The sequence below is a fragment of the Micropterus salmoides genome, unplaced genomic scaffold (genome assembly GCF_014851395.1).
Source record: "Micropterus salmoides isolate LMB-PRFRI ecotype aquatic unplaced genomic scaffold, ASM1485139v1 Ms_hic_scaffold_11, whole genome shotgun sequence".
Taxonomy (NCBI): domain Eukaryota; kingdom Metazoa; phylum Chordata; class Actinopteri; order Centrarchiformes; family Centrarchidae; genus Micropterus; species Micropterus salmoides.
Window position 1 is genome coordinate 17,078,408 of NW_024040152.1, and position 19,564 is coordinate 17,097,971.

Below are 19,564 nucleotides of genomic sequence, written 5' to 3' on the forward strand. Positions count from 1 at the left end.
GAGAGAATGGCCATCAAGGGGGGAATAATGAGACAGAGGAAAGGAAAGAGGCAGTGAAAGTGAGGCACAAGGTGTGAATACAGACCTTAGGGCCCTAATATCCCATCATGCACAGCCATGAAAACCCTCTGTGACATCTATAGTATATGTAATGTCACACACACGCACATCACCTCAGACACAAGTAACATTTTGCACCAAAAAGAATCACTATCAAAATATTTATACAATGATGACGATGTTCGGTGTGCACGAGTCCCAGGGTCACTAGCCTTTGTTCTGCTGGGATGTGTATTTAAGATTCAGTGCTTGTGATCTTTATTCGGCGTCACGCTGATCCCAGACGGGGGAGAACAAGCAAAGAGCATACTGAGGCAGCAAAGCAGACACACAGGCAACTAATGGAGGACGCTGATAACAGATTTCAGCTTTAATTGTTAGGGGATTTAAATAATTTATTTGACAGACAAAGACGCAAACTCAGCCTCGACCCCATCCCCCACACTGACATGCACACACAAATGTAGTAAGACGCATACAGTCCCTCCTCTTCCTGTTAACATGCGTACACACTTATATATAAATGTATAAATGTGAGCAATCTTTTTGAAGCTTCACTCGGATTCGGAAACAAACACAAAAAATGACAGAAATAGAAACACAGAGGTACTCTCGTGCGCTGTTTGCATGTGATCTATCTCTCTGTGGACATAAATGCGGCAAACTTTCAACCTAAATGCTGATCAGAGGGAGGCGGTTGGGAAGACAAAGCTGAGGACTTCATTAACAAGAAATTAACAGGAAAAAATGGGATGAACAGGGAAAACAGAAATAGATGTAATTATGTTCATAAATGTAATAAATTATCAGTCAAGAGTCAAGAGTTAAAAGTAACAGATTTATGTCGGCACAAGTGGTCTATCTCATGTCAGACATATTTGCGTAGCTCTGGAGCTAAAGGTGTGCAGACCAGATGTGTGGCTTAAACAGAGGCGAAGCGAACAGCACCTGTATCTCTTGCTCATCTTGTACTTCATTCAGAGTCTGTTACTCTCATTCTCTTAGCTCATTGCTTTTTTCCTCATCCTCCACTATACTGGCAGAAAGAGAGAGTTTTTCTGGCTCTGTCGTCGCGGCAACATCTGTTTGACAGCCTGCGTCCAGCTGTCAATCAGGCCTGGAGGGGATTTCGGAGGTGGGTCCACAGACGCTCTTACTTTCAGCTTACAAGTTTTCATAAGCAACCTAGAGCAGCCATTTACATAATAATCGCATCCCTTTCTAGCTTTCTCTACACTTTAATGTCAGCCAGCCCCCACACACACATGCATGTAAACCTAAAAGCACTGATGCTGCTTCTGCTGGGAAAATGTTGCTCTGAAAAGACTTATTCAACTTTATTAAGTGGGTCTTGAGGAGGTAACAACTGAGAATCAGTGAGTGCATTGAGTCCATCTGGCTGTCAGTCACATCAAACTTCATCTTTCCTTTAAAGCATTTTGTTGTGAGTTGCTCTGGGAAAAGACATCTGCCTAGGCAACCCAGTTCAATCTCCTAAAAAGAATCATGCACACACACACAAAAACCAAGTTTCCGTGTGGTCTAAAATTCCTCTCACGATCTGTGTTGCTTAGCACCGCCATGGCGCTGGGATGAAAAAGAGCACAAAAAAGGACAGATTGGCAGGACTAATGTTTATGTGTGTGTGTGTGTGTGTGTGTGTGTGTGTGTGTGTGTGTGTGTGTGTGTGTGTGTGTGTGTGTGTGTGAGAGAGAGAGCGGATTGGTGTTGAGGTGGCAGGCTTTTCATTGCTTTCTCGCAGGCTAATCTAGCAGACTTAATACAAACATAAGCACACGTAAAAAAAAAAAAAAAAATGAAGAAAATTACGCATCCAGGTACACATCTACACACAAGCACCAGTCATCAAATGGACTTCCACTCCATTTATGGATTTTTGCTATTTAACCCTGTAATAAAAGGGCACCTCTACACAAAGGACTGAGCATGTGCAGTGTCAGGGGTCCGTAATGAGGATGGGGGATTGCTGAGGAAAGAGAGATGTGAAAGGATAAGTGCAACGGAGAAAACATGGAGGGGGAGTGCAGCAGGAAGGAAAGGTGCATATGAGAAATAAAGATGCGAAAAGGAATGAAGGAGAGAAGAGAGGGAGAGTTCGGAGGTTTCTTCAGCTGCAGCTGCTCTCACCTGCCCACCACCCCTTCTCTAGCCTCACCCACCCTCTCCTCACACTGAGGCCTCATTAAAGGTCTCCAGGCTATAATTCATTCACCCTCCAATCACTTATTTGACATGCAATTCCACCAGCATAGTCACTGGGATTCCCTTCTCTTATAGCACAGGGAATTCTGATGCTCACAAACAAGAAATATTTATGCAAACAGAACATAAAAGGAAGAATCAAATTGAAAGCTCGTATTCCCGTTCTCTGCAGTCTTTTGGCCCATAATGCAGTTGGGTGTATGGCACACAACATTCAGGCCAAATTGTCTTGACTCCTGAATTATACAGTGGCTGGGAATGTTGTGGGCATGAAGAAGAACATACAGGTCTGTATCTGTGACAACATGTGGATTCTTAGTGAACTCCACATAGAGACAAAGAGACAGGCCTTTGGAGCCCGGTACACTTGGGACAAAGTAATCATGACTTGTTTAGTTTTTATGTTCCACTGATACGATTATTCTATTTTATGCTCCTACGTGCATCATTATGTGTGTGTCTGTGGGTAAATTTGTTTGCCATCTTCTATCCACAGACTCCATCAGATTATGCACAGTGGTAAATTTTGTTAAATAGTTAATCTCCTGACAGTAAACCATTCTTTCAGTTTATATTTATTCAGCATGGAAATGGAAAAGTAATCTTTGACTGACAATAGTCTTTAGAGAAGCATTAGTATATTTTCCTGCTGAGAGAACAACAGTTTTTCCTCCTGTCTCTGTCTTCAGTGAGAGTCGGCTCCTGGATCTCTCTTTGTTTCCACTAATCCTCCATACTGAGTCGAGAAGAAGAACAGAAGAGCGGGGGGGAACAGAGGGTGGGAGAGACAGAGGGGGAAGAAATAAAGCAATATAAGGGGATGGGGAGAAAGAATGATAGCATAAAATGTGAAGCTGGTAAATCAATGCTTGACATCCTGGAAAGTCTACAAACACAAACCCTGCCCTTGAAGGATTGGTCCACACTAGGATGGCAATGTCTGCTACCTTGGTTCAGACTGAAATATCTCAACTATTGGATGGCTTATAATAATAATAATAATAATAATATTTATTTGAAGAGCACTTTTCAAAACAAGTTAGAAAGTGCTTTAACAAGTGTAAAGACAATAATACCCATTGGCTTGCCATGAAGACATTCATGTTCCCCTCAGCATGAATCATACTAACTTTAATGATACCTTAATTTTTCATCTAGCGCCATCATCATGTCAGAATTTAAATTGTCCAACATTTGGTTAATGACTGAAACACTAATCAGCCTCAGCTGCACTTTGTACTAATAACCAAATGTTAGCATGCTAACACGCTATACTAAATTGGTGTACATGGTCAACATTATACCTGCTTAACGAGTCCTTGTGAGCATGTTAACATGCTGATGTTAGCATTCAGTTCAAAGTACAGCCTAATATTGCTGCTAGCATGGCTGTAGACTCTTACTGTGCTTTCAGACCAAAAGCGAAGCGAGCGTTCAGGGCGGTGAGTTTACATACAAAGTCAATGCAAGACGCGTGGAGCCGCGATTTCCTGTCGGGCGGCGCGAAGGGGGCGGTGCCGGCGAGTTGAAGATTTCCAACTGGAACGAATTTTCGTGGGTTCTAATCGCCTTCTCGCGTTGTGTGTGAACACTTGCAGCGAATGTACTCACGTGAGGAAAGCGTCGCGAGGATTAAATTTGCATTTGGTCTGATAGCACCATTAGGCGTGTTCAAGTCTTTAAACAGTACTCACAGAGATCCCATCCTGATACAATGTAAGTGATAGGGGACAAAATCCACAGTCCTCGTTCTGCACAAAAATGCATTCAGAAGCTAGACAAATCAAGTGGGATCTTTGAATACGGTGACCAGACGTCCCCGTTTTTAATGAAATGAAAACGGCATTTCCGGGGACACCCGTCTGGAGCTGTATCGCCCAGTCTACAGCTGCTTTTATCTGGATCAGACAGACATAATGTGCAGACTTTATGTCCGTGGTAATAGCAAAGGTATGTCTTTTAACGGTATAATCACAATGGTGGCAAAATAAGTGTTTGCAGTATATAGCGTATAACTAGGTGTGACATTTATGTCATTATAGTTAATAACAGAAGCTTGTGGCAGACAGAATACATGTTTGGTAGGCGTATGTCTTATATCCTTGTTTATATATATATAGAATGAAGCCCATAATTAACATGACTTACTGCTGAGTTATATATAAAATAAATACATCTATTTTGCAATTATCCTCATGACTCTACATTATTTAACTTGCTGTTCACCAACCAATCCAGTCCTTTTTACCTGTTGAAATACCTTTAAATTACAATACAACCCATGCAATAGAGCATCTACTTATTGACTGAAAGGTTATTTCTGCACTGAAATTACTTGATTAAATTCATGGGGTTATATTTGACAGATTATAAAATCGAAATTCATCCCCTTTTTCATTTCATATATAATAACATTATATTTTTTAATGACATATAGACCACCAAACCAAAAATGTTACTGGTTTTCATTTCAGAAATCTGGTCACCTTATCTCTGAGTGCAAAATTCCCTCCTTTTGTTTCTCTGGACAGTGTGTCCTTTTCCAGTGTTGCAATGGGGGGAAAGAAGGATATTTTCTTTGTCTATATCAGACTGTTGAAAGCCTCATATGAGCTATATTTTGAAATTTTTGCACAGAACAAGCATTGTGCCAAAATAAGTCATGCTTGGCCTTAAGTATGACACGTCTTTACTAACACACCTGCAAGAAACACATGAATACATACTAACGACGTTACTGCTTCCATACATGCTGCTATTTGTTTTAACCCTGCTCACCTCCATTAAATTAATCTGTATCCACCTTCCTGACACACACACCATAAATAAAATCAAAACACACTCAAACACAGACAAACATGCACTCACTCCCTTGTATACCGGGACATACTGTACACAGTCCTGGATGTGACGCTGAGCCACTTAGCAAACACAATCATCTGTAATATACGCTGCATTTACTCACAAACACAATTCCCAATGTGATAGCTAAAGAGAGTGCAGACGACACACAGATCAGAGAGAGAAGCCCTGCCTGAGGCAAGAGGAGATGGGGATGGAGAGAAGAGGAGACAAGAAGCGGGGACTATTTTCTTCTTTCAAGTACTTACCTCCCTCGAGTATGCACACACTAACACACACACTCCACTCTATCACTCCCCATCTCCCGCGCTACCTCAACCCACACACCAAGACTGAAGGATGGATGAAGGACATGCACACATCTCTCTCTGTGTCCTTTTTTTTCTCTTCATCCTTAACTATTTCTCTCTCTCTCTCCACCTGTCCCCATTTCTTTCTCTCTCACACACACACACTCTCCCCTCTCTGTGTTTTTCTCATCAAGTCCGCAGTAAATCAGATCATGCCTCTTTGTAATAAATTACAGACCTGGGAATGGAGGAGAGACAGAGATGGAGGTTGAAATGGAGGAGAAGAGTGGAGTTGGGTTGTAGCAATGTCAAGATGCGGGGAGCGAGACACGGGTTTGTGATAAATTATCTTGGAATGGGACATGAGGGAGAGTTAAATCACATACATGGGGAGAAGTAAGGCTGTATGCACATACGTACAAGCAACACACGTATAAATACACACATGCATGTGTGCACACAAGCACAGCACAGGGATCTGCACCAGTAACATTCCAGCATCTGCGCCTTTCACGGCCCGTGCAGTCGGACGCCTACACACATTTTTGCAATCAAAAGTCCACTCAAAGTCAGACAAAGTCATGAAGTCCACATGAAAATGACATCAGCTGAATTATATTTTGATGCACTTTTTTGTCCTGCAATTGACCAACAGATTATTGTTGGGTGCAAAATACTTAAAGAATCAGTGACTCCTCCCACAATGCTGCTCAAAAACAAGTAGGATTCTATATAACCAGTATATTCTGGTTGTCCATGGTTGTCAGAAATAAAAATCCCACTCAAACCATTAATCCCACTTAAACAAAGACACTGTTAGATGACTGACATTTAGAGCACTTCCAAGGATTGGATGGGCAAGAAACTCTCCCAGTTGAATCCTCAATACAATCGAAGAGCAAGATGATATATAAATATGGGGTTCTCTGTTTCCTGTGTACATGAAAAACATAAAAAGAGAAGTCATCTACCACTCCCAGGAGAAATGTCCAGTGACAGAGCATAAAATTCTGTTGCCTGCAAGGCAAACGCTAGCAAAAGCTAGAGGTTAAGCTTTGTAGAAACCTGAACATATACTCAGCAATTTAAATCAATTTAATTTCAATTTTCCAACTATGGTGCAATGTTTTGTGTACACATGTAATGAAATCAACAGTCCTGCCGCAGTTTTCATGCTATTTTTCAGATCAACAGTTGACGGCAAAGAAACATTTTCAAATGCTGTATGTGGAAGAAAATGTTTTCACTGCATTTTTCAGGCCTCAAGGATACACGTGATGCATTTTGGTGAATAACAACTAATAAAAACATAATTGCACTCCTTTGCCCAGTTTTCTTCGGTTTCCTCATCTTAAGGTGCAAGGTAAATTTATTCATCATATTACAACAGGAAGGTAAAATGAGACGTAGTTTGTGGTTCCCTTTATACTACAAAAAGTAAACAATAGATACAAATTCTGAGATGATGAAAAAAAAATATCTTGCATGGTGAAGTGCTGAGGATGAATTTGAATTTAAGAGTCTCACAGCCTGGGGGGAAAGCTGCTCTGCAGTCTGGTGGTTCGACAGCAGATATTTCTGTCTCTTGTTCCAGATGGAAGAAGGGTGAACAGGCTGTGGCTGGGGTGGGTACTGTCTTTTAATATCCTTTGGACTGACTGGATCCATCCAGCCAATGATGCTGTCCACGAACTTCACAACAGAGTTCTTTCCATGTCTGGGGTTGCAGTCGTGGGTGTACAGTGATAGCGGGAGGGGGCTTAGCACACGGTGTTGAGCCCTAGATTGGAGGACGTGTGGTCGCCAATCCGAACCATCTTGGGTCTATTTTAAGTTTATAAGTATTAATCCTCCACCTTTCTATTTAAGCCTCATTTCTTTCGATCCAGTCATGTTATCTCTAATTAAAACAACACTTAACAAGCCTCTTCTGCACCTGAGGCCCAACGAGACGACACACACAAAGACTCTGCTGCAGCAACAGCTTTTAAGATTTTACTGATGACTGCGAAGTAGAAAACAACCCTCCTTTCTTCACACACATACATTCCTGCCCATGCATAGACGCAACAACACATATGCACACATACATCAAACCACTGGACCATAGGATGCTTGGTTAGCTTCTTGCCTAACATAGGCAATTAGAGGGAACCAATGGCTAAATCAGTGCTCTATCACCTCCAGCCCCCTCCCCACAAACACTGTTACCCTGGTACACCCACACCCTCCCTTCACAAAGATGAATAATGCATTTAGCATTGCCCGTAGTTGACCATGGGTATTAACATAAAGCATTTGAGTGCATGCAGGGAAGGCTGACATGACACAGTAGTAGAAATAGTAATACAGTGTATGTCAGTGTCAACGGCGCACATGAGAACAGGGAGAAGTCCTCTTCGCTTTTAGCTGCTTCAGCGGAATATTTTGTAACATTGAAGAAATTATGAAATTCTCTAGTCTCAGCTCGACCTGCCCACCTGTTCTTCTCTCTGTCTACAATCACATACTTTCACACATACATAACCTACATACAGTGTGACACCAAAATCACATTGTAGACATGTTCACTCTACTCACTATTTCTCTCACATGCACAGACACAGAACCAAACACACTTTAGAACCAACAAGCTAACATCCACCAGCTTATCATTCGTTGTCAGCAACTTAGCAGTTTGTTGAACATATATTTTGAATACATGTGGCAGAATAATAGCTTTTCTAATCAATGTGATGAATAGTAGCTGACAGCAACTGGCCTGTTTCAACAACAGAATGAGTCAGGGCTGGGCAATAATTAAATATTATCAGTTATTTAACATTCAGTGATATTGTATCATCATAATATGATCATATTATCTTAAACTGTTGTAAAATTCCACTTAATTTGGAATTGCTAATTAAAAACAAGTATTACTTAAAAAATATTGACGTTTATATGATTTACTGATCAATCAATTGGTCTATTACATATCCAAAAATAGTGTAAAATGTTCCAAGTAGATTTATGCACTTTGCTTATTTTGTCCAACCAACTAAGGTTGTTGCGATAACCACAAAATTCAGATACCGCACTATATTGGTCAAGCCTACCGCGGAGGATGGCAAGCACCGCATCAACCACAGTGTTCTTACTTTACAATTCAGGACGTGTTAAATTAATTAATTAGTGCTTCAGAAGTTCCACAACCGTAACAAGCTCTATATCGGTTCAAGGATGGACCACCATGTATGTGACCTGATTTCAAATTTGGAAGCTGTGTTACCCTGTTTTGTGTTGTTTTACTGTTTATTTTGAAGGTTAGCTAACTTGGCGTTACCATATGCGCGGCTAATGTGGCTAGCAGGTGATGTTGGACCAAAGTTTTAATCCTGAAGGACAGTCGAGAGAAACTGCGAACAGTAAGCCTCATTTGAAGCTCACTAACTAACGAGCGTGGTGTGTCGGATGCCGGCAGCTGTTGGAAATTTAGTTATAAAGTCACTGCAGCACAGTGGTTAGTTGTGGATGGCCCATTCTGCTTCACCGATGTGTGTCTAAAACCCAAAGATATTCAGTTTCCTATCATAGAAAACAAAACAAACAGCAAATCGTCATATTTCAGAAGCTTGAAAAGAACCACAAAAGTGTTGGCACTTTTAATCAATCATTAATCAATTATCAGAATTGTGGCCAATGAAATATTAATCTTTTGTCAATATACTTCTAAAATAATCAAATAATCATCAGCTTGAATAAATTTCATTATTTTGTATGGAATTTATATACTGTTTATTATTTAAATATAAGGATCTTGATTGTACCGCCCCACCCTGCGCTTACTGGTTTAAGTTCTGCTGAAGGAGACAAACAAGAACTTATATAATCACATATACAGCAGACAGTAAATAGCTTCCCCACTGGACTACTCAACTTTTCTGTACCAGCGCATGCCTGAGTTGACTACATGTGGCAGTAACACTGTATACAAACACCGTCAGGATTTTTCCCTTTTACCGCACGATGGACAAGCTGGAAACCATTACACACACACACACATACATACACACATACATACATACACACACACACATACATACACATACATACATACATACACACACACACACATACATACACACATACATACATACATACATATGTGAGCACAGTCCTCTTTAATCTTACAGCACTATCTATTATTCAGCGTGAGCAGGTGGGAGGGGCGGGGTAAAGTGTTGGTAGGGGCATTGCTGAATGGAGAGTGGGTGTGGAGGGAGGAGGCAATCAAGGGTGAATATGTGTGTGTGTGTGTGTGTGTGTGTGTGTGTGTGTGTGTGTGTTTTGTGTGTGTGTGTTTGTGTGTGTTTGTGTGTGTGGGGTTGAGGATGATTAAGAAGAGAGGCAACCCCCCATCCTGCACACATTTTCAGCCCACTCTAGTCCCATGAATAGTAAATTGTAGCCGGCTGCTGAGATGGAGTACTAGGAGGAAGACAAAGACAGCAAAGGGGGAATAAAGACCCCATGACCCACCAACCCCCTCCTGACTTCCTCTTTATAGATTGTCACACTTCAGATGGGTGGCTCGTGTCAATACGGCATGTTGCTAATAAAAGAGCTAACGACTACAGCACACACATTAATGTTATTAACTGATTATTTTCACCATACAGCACACTCATTTTGACCAATTTCTTATCCAAACAAAAAAGGATACCAACCAATCAAGGGTTTCGCCTGCCTCTTGCAGAGTGCATTCTGGGATAGCCAGCCTGCATGACCCTGAACAGGCCAATCAGGTAGATGGATGGATGGATGGTCTAAAGGTCGCCTCATGTTGGCGCTATATAAAAAGTCAGTGGACCACCAAAATCAATAAAATTCATCCTCCAGGGACCGTGAATGTTAACACAAACCGATTAAAATGTTCACATCAGAAAGAAAGAACAGTAGACTGAAAATTTACAAATAGCACATGTGCTTCGAATTCACAAGATATATGACTTTATAACAAAACGCCTACACTCCTATTATTCACAGTCTATGGAAAAACATTAACTTGAGGCAAAGACTCTGAAAAGGCTGCTTATGAGGATGATAATGATGACAATACATACCGTAGACTACACTAGAGACACAGCCAACAGCTAAAGCTAAAAAACACACCTTTCCTGTTTGCTTCAGGCAAAAATTAAACACGAAAAATGCACAGCAGTAGAGTTCCTCATTGATCAAAATGAGAGATCTAGGTTTTGTTACTGGGAGCCAAAAAACAATGTTGGCCCATTCAGCTTTAATTCCTCCCACTCCTGGACTCACTCACACATCAATCGGGTTTATTCTGTCTGGCATGAAAGCTATCTGTACACAAAATCAGTGTGGCTCTCAAGCTGGGGATCAGTTCACAGAGGAGTGTGTTAGGAGGACAGTGATGAGGACAGAGGAGAGAGGAGGGCAGCAGGGGGAGGAATCTAAGGTGTACTCATTCACAGAGGGAAACTGGAGATCTTTCTCCCCATGAGGGACGGATAACTTGGACAGGGACAAAGACAGGAATGCAGCCGCAGCCAGAGTGGCAAGCCAAAACAAAACATTCCCACAACTCAAACACTACCAATCACCAAACACACACAAGTATCCAACCATCGTCAACCGCTTATCCTGTGTACTGGGTTGCAGGGGCTGGAGCCAATCCCAGTTGACATTGGTCGAAAGGTGGGGTACACCCTGGACAGGTCGCAATCCATCGCAGGGCCATACATAGACAAACGACCAGTCACGCTCACACCTAAGGACAATTTAGGGTCACCAATTAACCTAGTCTGCGGACAGTGGGAGGAAGCCGGAGCACCCGGAGAGAACCTACGCAGACACAGGGAGAACATGCAAACTCCACACAGAAAGGCCGGGGCAACCGTGGGTTTGAACCCACAACCTTCTTGCTGTTAGGCCACGGTGCTATCCACTAGAACATTGTGCCGCCATTTTTCTGAGGATTTATTGACAGAAATGCAATATAATATCTGTAATTATGTTTTCAGTGGTGTATAAAGATCTTACATAATGAACCATTATGTTTCTATTACCTTAGAATGAGCCATTTATATCTACATAACCGCAGGTACCCCCTTTCTATGGAGGTTGCAGTATTGTGTCGTCATGTTTCTACAATAGCCGACAACGGACAAACAGCGCTACAGAGCGCGTTTCGTCATCACGGCATTTTCTTCTGCTTGTATAATTCCGGCAGTGTAGACGTCCCGACACTACATTAAATGGGTCCATAGAAGTAGAAATAATAATAATTAATAAACAGTCTCTGAGTAGTCCTCTGGTTTTTTACATTTGGACAAATGTACGAGCACATGTGTTATTTAGCATGAGAGCCGATAGCCTGTGGATCTTTGTACCATGAAGCCAGAGGAGATGGGACAGATGTAGACAGCTGACAGCAAAAAATCACAGACATAATGGTGTGGATTTTCCTAGACGGAAGGCTTTGATGTGGGAAAGATGTTTTCAAAGCGGAGCTGAAGTTGTCTGTTTTCTGCTGGACAGGTAATTAAGTTACTCGGACTTTAGCAATGCACATGAAAGCTGCTGTTTGATAGCTTTAGCTAAAAGCTTGCCATAATCACCGACAGACCTGGTGTGTTTCTCCTGTCTACTTCTGTGAAATATGTAGTTGGATTAATTTCATGTAGCCTTGTTGTTCTCCAGCGATGTGGTTTGGCTTTTCCTGTTAAGTTAGCGAGACAATCAGCTGATCAGTAATTGGCAATAAAAGGTAACGTTAGGTTAGAGCATGGAAGCATCAGCCAGCTAAACTGCTCTGGTAGAAAAAACATGTAGTTGGATTAATTTAATGACTCTCTCTCTCTCCAGCGCTCTGTTTTGGCTTTGTCGGTTACATTCGTTAGACAATCAGCTGATCACTAATTGGCAATAACACATAGCTTCCAGTGTGAAAGCTCAGATCAGCCAACTAAACTTTTACTGCCCTGGTAGAAAAAAATATGTTGTTGGATGTTAATTTAATGTAGTTATTCTACAGCGCTCTGTTATGTGCCGTTACCTGCTGATGAATCTTATTGGCAATAAAACGGTAACAGCAGGTTTTTTTATAGTGCTTTGCCACTGTACTTTCACATGCTAAATGACCATTAAAAACTTGTGTTTCTGTTGTATTTTAAAAATTAAAAAAGACATTTTGGTAAGATTTGCAGATTGCTTATCTAATTAATTAAGCAAAGTGAGAGGAGCCTTGATCCTCACCTAACAATGCCTTTGTAAACTTCATATATTTTGTGGTTTATAATGTACTGTGGTGCAGAAACAGTGAGGCTTACATTGTCTTGTTATCTGTCAGTGGGCATACTTGATGCACTAGATGTGATACACAATAACATTTGGTTTTACTGAATAATCAAGTAAATATAATTTCTTAATATATCAATGTAAAGAAACCTGATCTCTTGACTGGCAACTCTGCTATCTCACAGAGGACATCTTTTGTCCTGTCTCAGGCACCGTAGCTATACAAATCGCTTGGATAGAGAAGGGGGGGTGCAATTCGCAACTCTCACCACTAGATGCCACTATTACTTACACAATGAACCTCTAATCGATTGTTTTTTTTTCTCGATTAATCTGTTTAGCATTTTGTCAGTTGATTAGCAGAAAATAGTGATAAATGCCCATCACAATTTCTCAGAGCCCAAACATTTGTTGTTTCATCCAAAGCTCAATGACATTCAATTTGCAATGATATAAAACAGAGAAAAGCTGTGAATCGTCACATTTGAGAAGCTTGAACAACCACATTTTTGGCCTTTTTGCTTGATAAATTCCATAATTGATCATCAAAACAGTTGCCCATTAATGTTCTGTTAAGTGACCATTTCATTATTAAACTGTTGCGGCAACTAAATGAAAGACAATAGTAATTTGTCTTTCATTTTGCAATTACAATTTCCTAAAACTCAAGCGGTGTCATCAAATTGCTTGTTTTCCCAACCAATAATACAAAACCTAAAAACATTCAGTTAACGATTAAATAAAACAAATGAAATCAGCAAATCATCACAACTGAGAAGCTGGAACTAGGAAATGTTTTTTTTAAACTGATTAAGAAGACAGTTGGTGATTTTTAGAGAAAACAGAGAAATGTCACACAGTACAACACTGACCTCAGTCTCTCATTCTTATTCAGAACCACACATGTCAAAACAAACTGTTGCCCAGAGCTGTCTGGTTGGAGGCTTATTCTCTCTCTGGTAAGCTAAAAACAGGATTTCACTTAAGTGTTTTCTTTCAGTCGATATTCTAACTGACCTTTTGCACCACATGCAGTTAAGAAATTACGGAAAAGGACACCATAAGCACACAATGTCACACAGATGAATAATGACTCTGCATCAAACCAAATGCTGATGAAAGTGTATGTGCATGTGTGACAATCTTGTGCATATCTTCACGAATGTGTGTGAGCATTTATGTACGTGCACACAACACATTTATATCCATGACTGGTTGATAGGTCACGCAGTGAGCTGCAGGCTTTAAAGAAACATATCCTCTAAACCTGGGAACTCCTGTGATGCAACGTTTCACTCAGTAGGGGAGTGACTTCAGCTGTGATGAGCGGGCAGCATCACCTTATGTGTGTGCCAAGTTCAAAGGCTTCTCTGTTTTGGGGACTAAATGAGACAAATAAGCCATGGTCTCAAAGAGTGACAGAAGGAAAACAAAACAGAGGAACAGCGAACGGTTTAAAGAGGAAGACACCAAAATGTGTGATTTTTATTTTAAAAAAAGCAACTAGAGAGTGAGAGAAAATAAGGAGAGAGAGTGGCTCGCTTTCCATCAGCAGTGCTGTGATCAATATCTGTGTCTGACAGGGCAGTGCTCTAGCCTTTACCGTAAATCACTTCCTATTATGATAGAACCTCTAAATCACAAACATACACACACACCCACATTAGGTATTTTTGTCTTACGAGTGCCCTCCCCAAAACAGCTAATAAACAGCACTGAGAGAACAGGGAAATACGAGCTCTCTCCAGCAGTACCACAATGCCCAACTTCAGTTAAAATGCTGGAGTCAGCATTAGATTATTGCGCAATATGAGTTTTGGGATTTAGACTAAAGAAGAATAGAATGTGAATTTCTACTCAAGCCCGAGAAACTGACTAATGACTCCTGCTTGGATAATTTCAACAACAAGCAAGTCAGCGTTAAAGTTAATCAACCTTCATTTAGACATATCAGTTTTGTGATTGTCAGGTAAGCCATAGCATATTAAAAACATGAAGTGGAGAAATAACGCTACTATCAACTGCAATGAAGACATCAACCTACAGACAGATAGCGTGACAGTTAGACAGACAGATATCCAGACAGAGACAGACAGTAAGCTATTAGCTAGACAGACAGATAGCTAGCTAGGCAGACAGATGACTAGCCAGACTGAGAGACAGACTTTAATACTCACTGATTCAGCTCTACATCCAAGATGAATTTTCTGCCAAAAGCGTCGACTTGAAAGCTTGCTTGGGCCACATGGTTCACCTAAAAAGGCAAACAAGATAGGTAATTTAATATTACTCAAGGCATCCATTATCATATTCATGGGTCACTTTATTATTATATGTATATATATTTCTGTAAACTATCTAATCTACAGTTTATGTAAACCCGCTCATACATAAACTTCAGTAAGCATGCATGCACGCAACATAATGTACTGTTATTTTACCTTGATGACCATTAATTTCTATGTTAAGCAAACTGCTTTTGTAAAGCAAAGGATTCATTGAAATTCATAAATGCTGAACCATATTTCCTTCTGGCAGCAATGATATGTATATAACACAAACACTGAGACTTTCTTTCTTCTCTGACCAAGTGTACGGTGTGTGTGATTGTTTTGATAGAACGAGAGCCTGAATCATCCCAGCTCTGGGCACATATGGCATGGGCTTCATTACAGACCCTTGGGTCAATGAGAACCCCCCACAATCATTCCTGTGCAGGTCCAGTGGAGTCCCAGAGCTGAGCTAAAAACACATCTCACCCTCCCCCAGACTCTGCGAGCCCACGGGCTACCTTCATTACAGACTGGAGGAGGGGTGTGTGTGGTTTTTTTGTTTCCGTTTGAGGAGGTCCCCCTGTGCTCACACAAGGATGACCTTAGCCCACGAGGTCCCCATTGACCACAGTTTCTATTGTTTGTAGAAGTGTGTCTATGGGTGTTCAATGCATATATGAGCCAGTAAGGAGTGTGTGTGTGTGTGTGTGTGTGTGTGTGTGTGTGTGTGTGTGTGTGTGTGTGTGTGTGTGTGTGTGTGTGTGTGTGTGTACAAAGGGTAATCCCTTTCCACGGCACACTTTTGATGAAATCTAATCTGGCAGATTGGATCCATGATGGGAGAAGGTACCAGTAATTGTGTTTAATGAAAGAGCATCCCACCTTCACTGAGCCGGGCCAATATTTTGAAGCCACCACTGACTCTTCTCACATTGATTTCTGAGTTATAGCGAGCTTACTTTCCACTCATGGCTGTCGAAGTATTACTGTAAGTGCTATCAATCCACTGCACACACACACACAGACAGAGGAAGGAAGGCAAACATTTAAACCAACACACACATGTTCAGAGTTCACTTGAAGCATTATTTCCACCAAAACAACACAAGCACTTTGCTGAACTCCTCATTCAGTGGTGGAGTTGTTTGTGTCTGAGACTGAAAATAGGCAATGCAACAGAAGTCTATAAATAACATCATGCAAGTCACACATTTTCAGAACAATTTGACAGACTTGTTTTTAGGCTATTGATCTAAAAACAGCCAATAAATGATCAAACTCTAATGCAAGTGACATCGTGGCTGATTGCACACCAGATTCATCTCTCCGGAGAATAAGAGTCTCAGAACATGTCTCCTCCTCCACCCTGGATCTATTCCTCACTTGCAACGTATATTTCATAGCTTAATTAGAACTTTGAGACCGTTACTGATTGCCCGTACACAATACATTTTTTCAGACACAGTCAAATGAAAACATCTCCTGAGCTGTGAAGGAAATACACAGAAATTACCCATGAAAATTTGTTTTACACATAATATGCCATGGTTTGAGCAACTGTTGTAGAAGGTAAAAAATGTTCCCTTGCTCTGAAGAAATTTGCCTCCTGGCTGTAAGATCTAGTTCAGTATCAGCTTCAAAAGGAAAATATTGAATTGAGATCTGATGGCAGATGGTTCCTGTTAGCTTGTTTACCCATCGGGCTGCAGCTCGGTCTAAGGTGTGAGAGAGACAAAGGGTTAGCACCTCCCTGCATGCTACCATCTGTGGTCCTCTCCACTCTCTGAGCCCTGAATAGGTTAGCCTACACAAGCCACACAAATTAAAAACGCATGACAGGTTTGGACAATGGTAATTGACTCATCTCTTGAAATGAACCCAGCAGACAGGTTGCTTCACTGAACTGAGTCAGTGAACACAGTAACAGTGATAATGATGATTACTGCACTGTATCGGTTATTATACAGACAAGGACAAATGGCTCTGGTAGGCTTTCCTGTCAAACAATATTGTTGTGCCCATCAGTTTTAGATAACTACCAACAGATTTCTGCATAATTTTGTTACATCATCGATTTAGTGTGTGGTCATGACCAAACATACTAGGAAATGAGGTTTAACCAATGCATAGCCTACTTTACCGGCTAGCCTACAGTGTTTTGCTTGGCTGCATGAAGATCCAGACATCTAAACACTTGCTACAGTTAAAAAAAAGTAAAATAACTGTAAACATATGTAGCCTATGTATTTGTATCCTTATTTAAGTGCACTTGCCACTCAATCCCTCTTCAGAGCACATTTCCTGCAGATTATTACAGTAAATATTCAGCTAGTAGAGCACAATAGATTTTTTAGGATTAGGATTTTTTTAGGTCAGTACCGATATTGACCAAGAGAAGATAACAGAATCTGATAGTAACATATCAGCAGAGATTTTTACACATAAACAAACATTTTTAATGAGGATTCCTCAAATTGTGACCCTTTTTACCAAAGCCGGACATTTAAAAGTTGAAAAATTAACTTGTCAGTGCCCTCTGGTGGTCAACCTATGTAACAGCGATCCTGTTTCTAAATTACCTCAAACATCTTTAGCATTTCTCTACTGTAACTTCTTACATATTACTCGACATATACCAATATCTGTCAAATGCTGTCAAATCCACTCAGATCGAGCTCTAACAGCTATACTCTCTGGTCATTTTCATAATAAATAAAGTGGAAAAACGCTGCATGGGATATCAGATATGAGCTGGTATAGGTGAGGCAGCTGCTGGGACAGCAACCCAGCCGGACACACAAGATATCACTAAATTATTAATTATCCTGGTTGGACAGACGACTATAGCTGATTATTTCCTAAATGTACAGTGCTGACAGAATGAACGTGACAACTGAGGAGGACCTATTACAAAGCTGAATATTTTATATCAATTCAAAGGCAGAGTGGTCTTCTTTTTGCATACGAAGGCAATGATGACCCATATAGCACATGCAGACAGTCTAATTAGTGCGGACAGTTCCTGCCTAAATGTTTCTTCTGTTTTGCTTGTAATTAACTAATTATTAATTTCCCCTCCGAGGGACAGGGGCAGAGGAGGAGATGAATTAAGGCAAAAACCCAAACACGCAGGAAACAGAGAGCACACACATGTAGAAACTCCTCGCTCTCCCTCCTGACAACACTACAAACATGGTGTATACGGTACCTGTGTGGAGCCGGAGCTGGCTTTAACCCTGGTGCTGAGCTCATCCTCGGTGATCTGGCTGTGGTTGTGCCTGCTGTAGAGCAGGCGGAGAGGCACCGTGCCCTCCTTCCCGACAAACCTGCCTGCATCACGAAGAGCCTTCAAGCTCGACAAGGCGTCTCCTGCACAGAAAGGAAAACACCGATTTCATTACCCGCCTGTCCCTTTTGTGCGGGAAGCGATGCAGAGACGCATTCATCACAAACACAGACATCTGAAATGTCGATTGGTCCTGTTTTCCTGTGGTAACACGAAACAGCTACAGGCTATGCATATTTTACATGCAGATATGAGGTAGCCGAAGCAATGATAAAAACAAATAAACACAGGCCCTTTAACGATTATTTAACGTCTTGATTACGCGATAATAATTCATGTTATATCTAAAATAGCATCAGTTACCATTTTGGTCATTTGGGCTGCTCTGGTGACCGACGTGCATCAATCCACAGACGCACAAAAGGGAAATCCACCATCGCGGGCGCATCATCAGCACCATCACCTTTCTCTCTCTCTTGATGGAAATTATAAAACAATGCGGTATTCCAGGAGCAGGCTCTCGGGTTCCTGCCTTCGCTAGGGGAGCTTGAAGCCGGAGCTGGTCGTCTGGTTAGCGCAGTCTCTGTGGTTGGGGGCCATCGGGGTCCTTACGAGTCTGAACGCCGAGCGCGTCTGAGCGCACCGAGACCCCCGCGGACCAGCAGCACGGAGGAGGCAGGGAGGAGAGAAAGAGAGAGGGAGAAGAAGGGAGGGGAGGTGACTGGGGACACCTCCTTAAAACACATCAATATCCAGCGGCTCACTGCAGAAACGCCTAATGCATAAATATGAGCGAGCAGTAGAGACGGGATGGAAAGAAGCTGCGGACCCGGCCCTCCGCTGGCTGGATGATATTAACGCGCCGCCTCCTCCACTTCCCTCCATGTTAAATTGCTGCAGGAGCGCCATTCCTGCCCAGTCCTGCCTGTTATCATCGTGAGTCACTCTGTCATCAGCCAGGGCTCAAGAAAGCAAAGTTCTGATAAGGGGTATAGGCTACATTTCTATGGGTGTGTGGTGGTATTGTTTTTGTGGATGTTTTATACTTGTTTTCACTTTTTGGGGCTGCAACAATACCCTATAGTTCCGTCATATTTTCCAGTTTTGACACAAATAACATGCGTAGATGGTGGTGTTGGTTCTCATTCATATGTGTGACATGTTGATCGTCTTGATGTGTTGACAGGTCCACAAAACCTTTACAACGTTGACACATGGCAGCATCAACAAAATACTTTACATACCAGTGTTTATGTACACACCAGATG

The 19,564-nt window shown here is 41.5% G+C and overlaps 1 protein-coding gene and 1 long non-coding RNA gene across 4 annotated transcripts in view; both read right to left on the bottom strand.

Annotated features, from left to right (window-relative positions):
• The window catches only part of adam22 (ADAM metallopeptidase domain 22), a 72,369-nt gene extending 52,858 nt beyond the window's left edge, over positions 1 to 19,511 (bottom strand). The window contains exons 1-3 of one of the 3 annotated variants that reach the window (XM_038711469.1): positions 18,660 to 19,511; positions 18,219 to 18,379; positions 14,915 to 14,991 (exon numbers count right to left, since the gene is read on the bottom strand). In XM_038711469.1, coding sequence (XP_038567397.1) covers positions 14,915 to 14,991; positions 18,219 to 18,379; positions 18,660 to 18,756 — 335 coding nt within the window. In that variant the 5' untranslated portion in view covers positions 18,757 to 19,511. The remainder of the gene's footprint in view (positions 1 to 14,914; positions 14,992 to 18,218; positions 18,380 to 18,659) is intronic. The other 2 variants (XM_038711470.1, XM_038711471.1) reach the window with 2 other exon arrangements.
• Positions 2,840 to 3,701, bottom strand: LOC119897633. The gene is made up of 2 exons (XR_005443411.1): positions 3,588 to 3,701; positions 2,840 to 3,019 (listed from the first exon to the last, which is right to left on the bottom strand). It is a non-coding gene; the product is annotated as an uncharacterized LOC119897633 (long non-coding RNA).
• Positions 19,512 to 19,564: the final 53 nt, after the last annotated feature.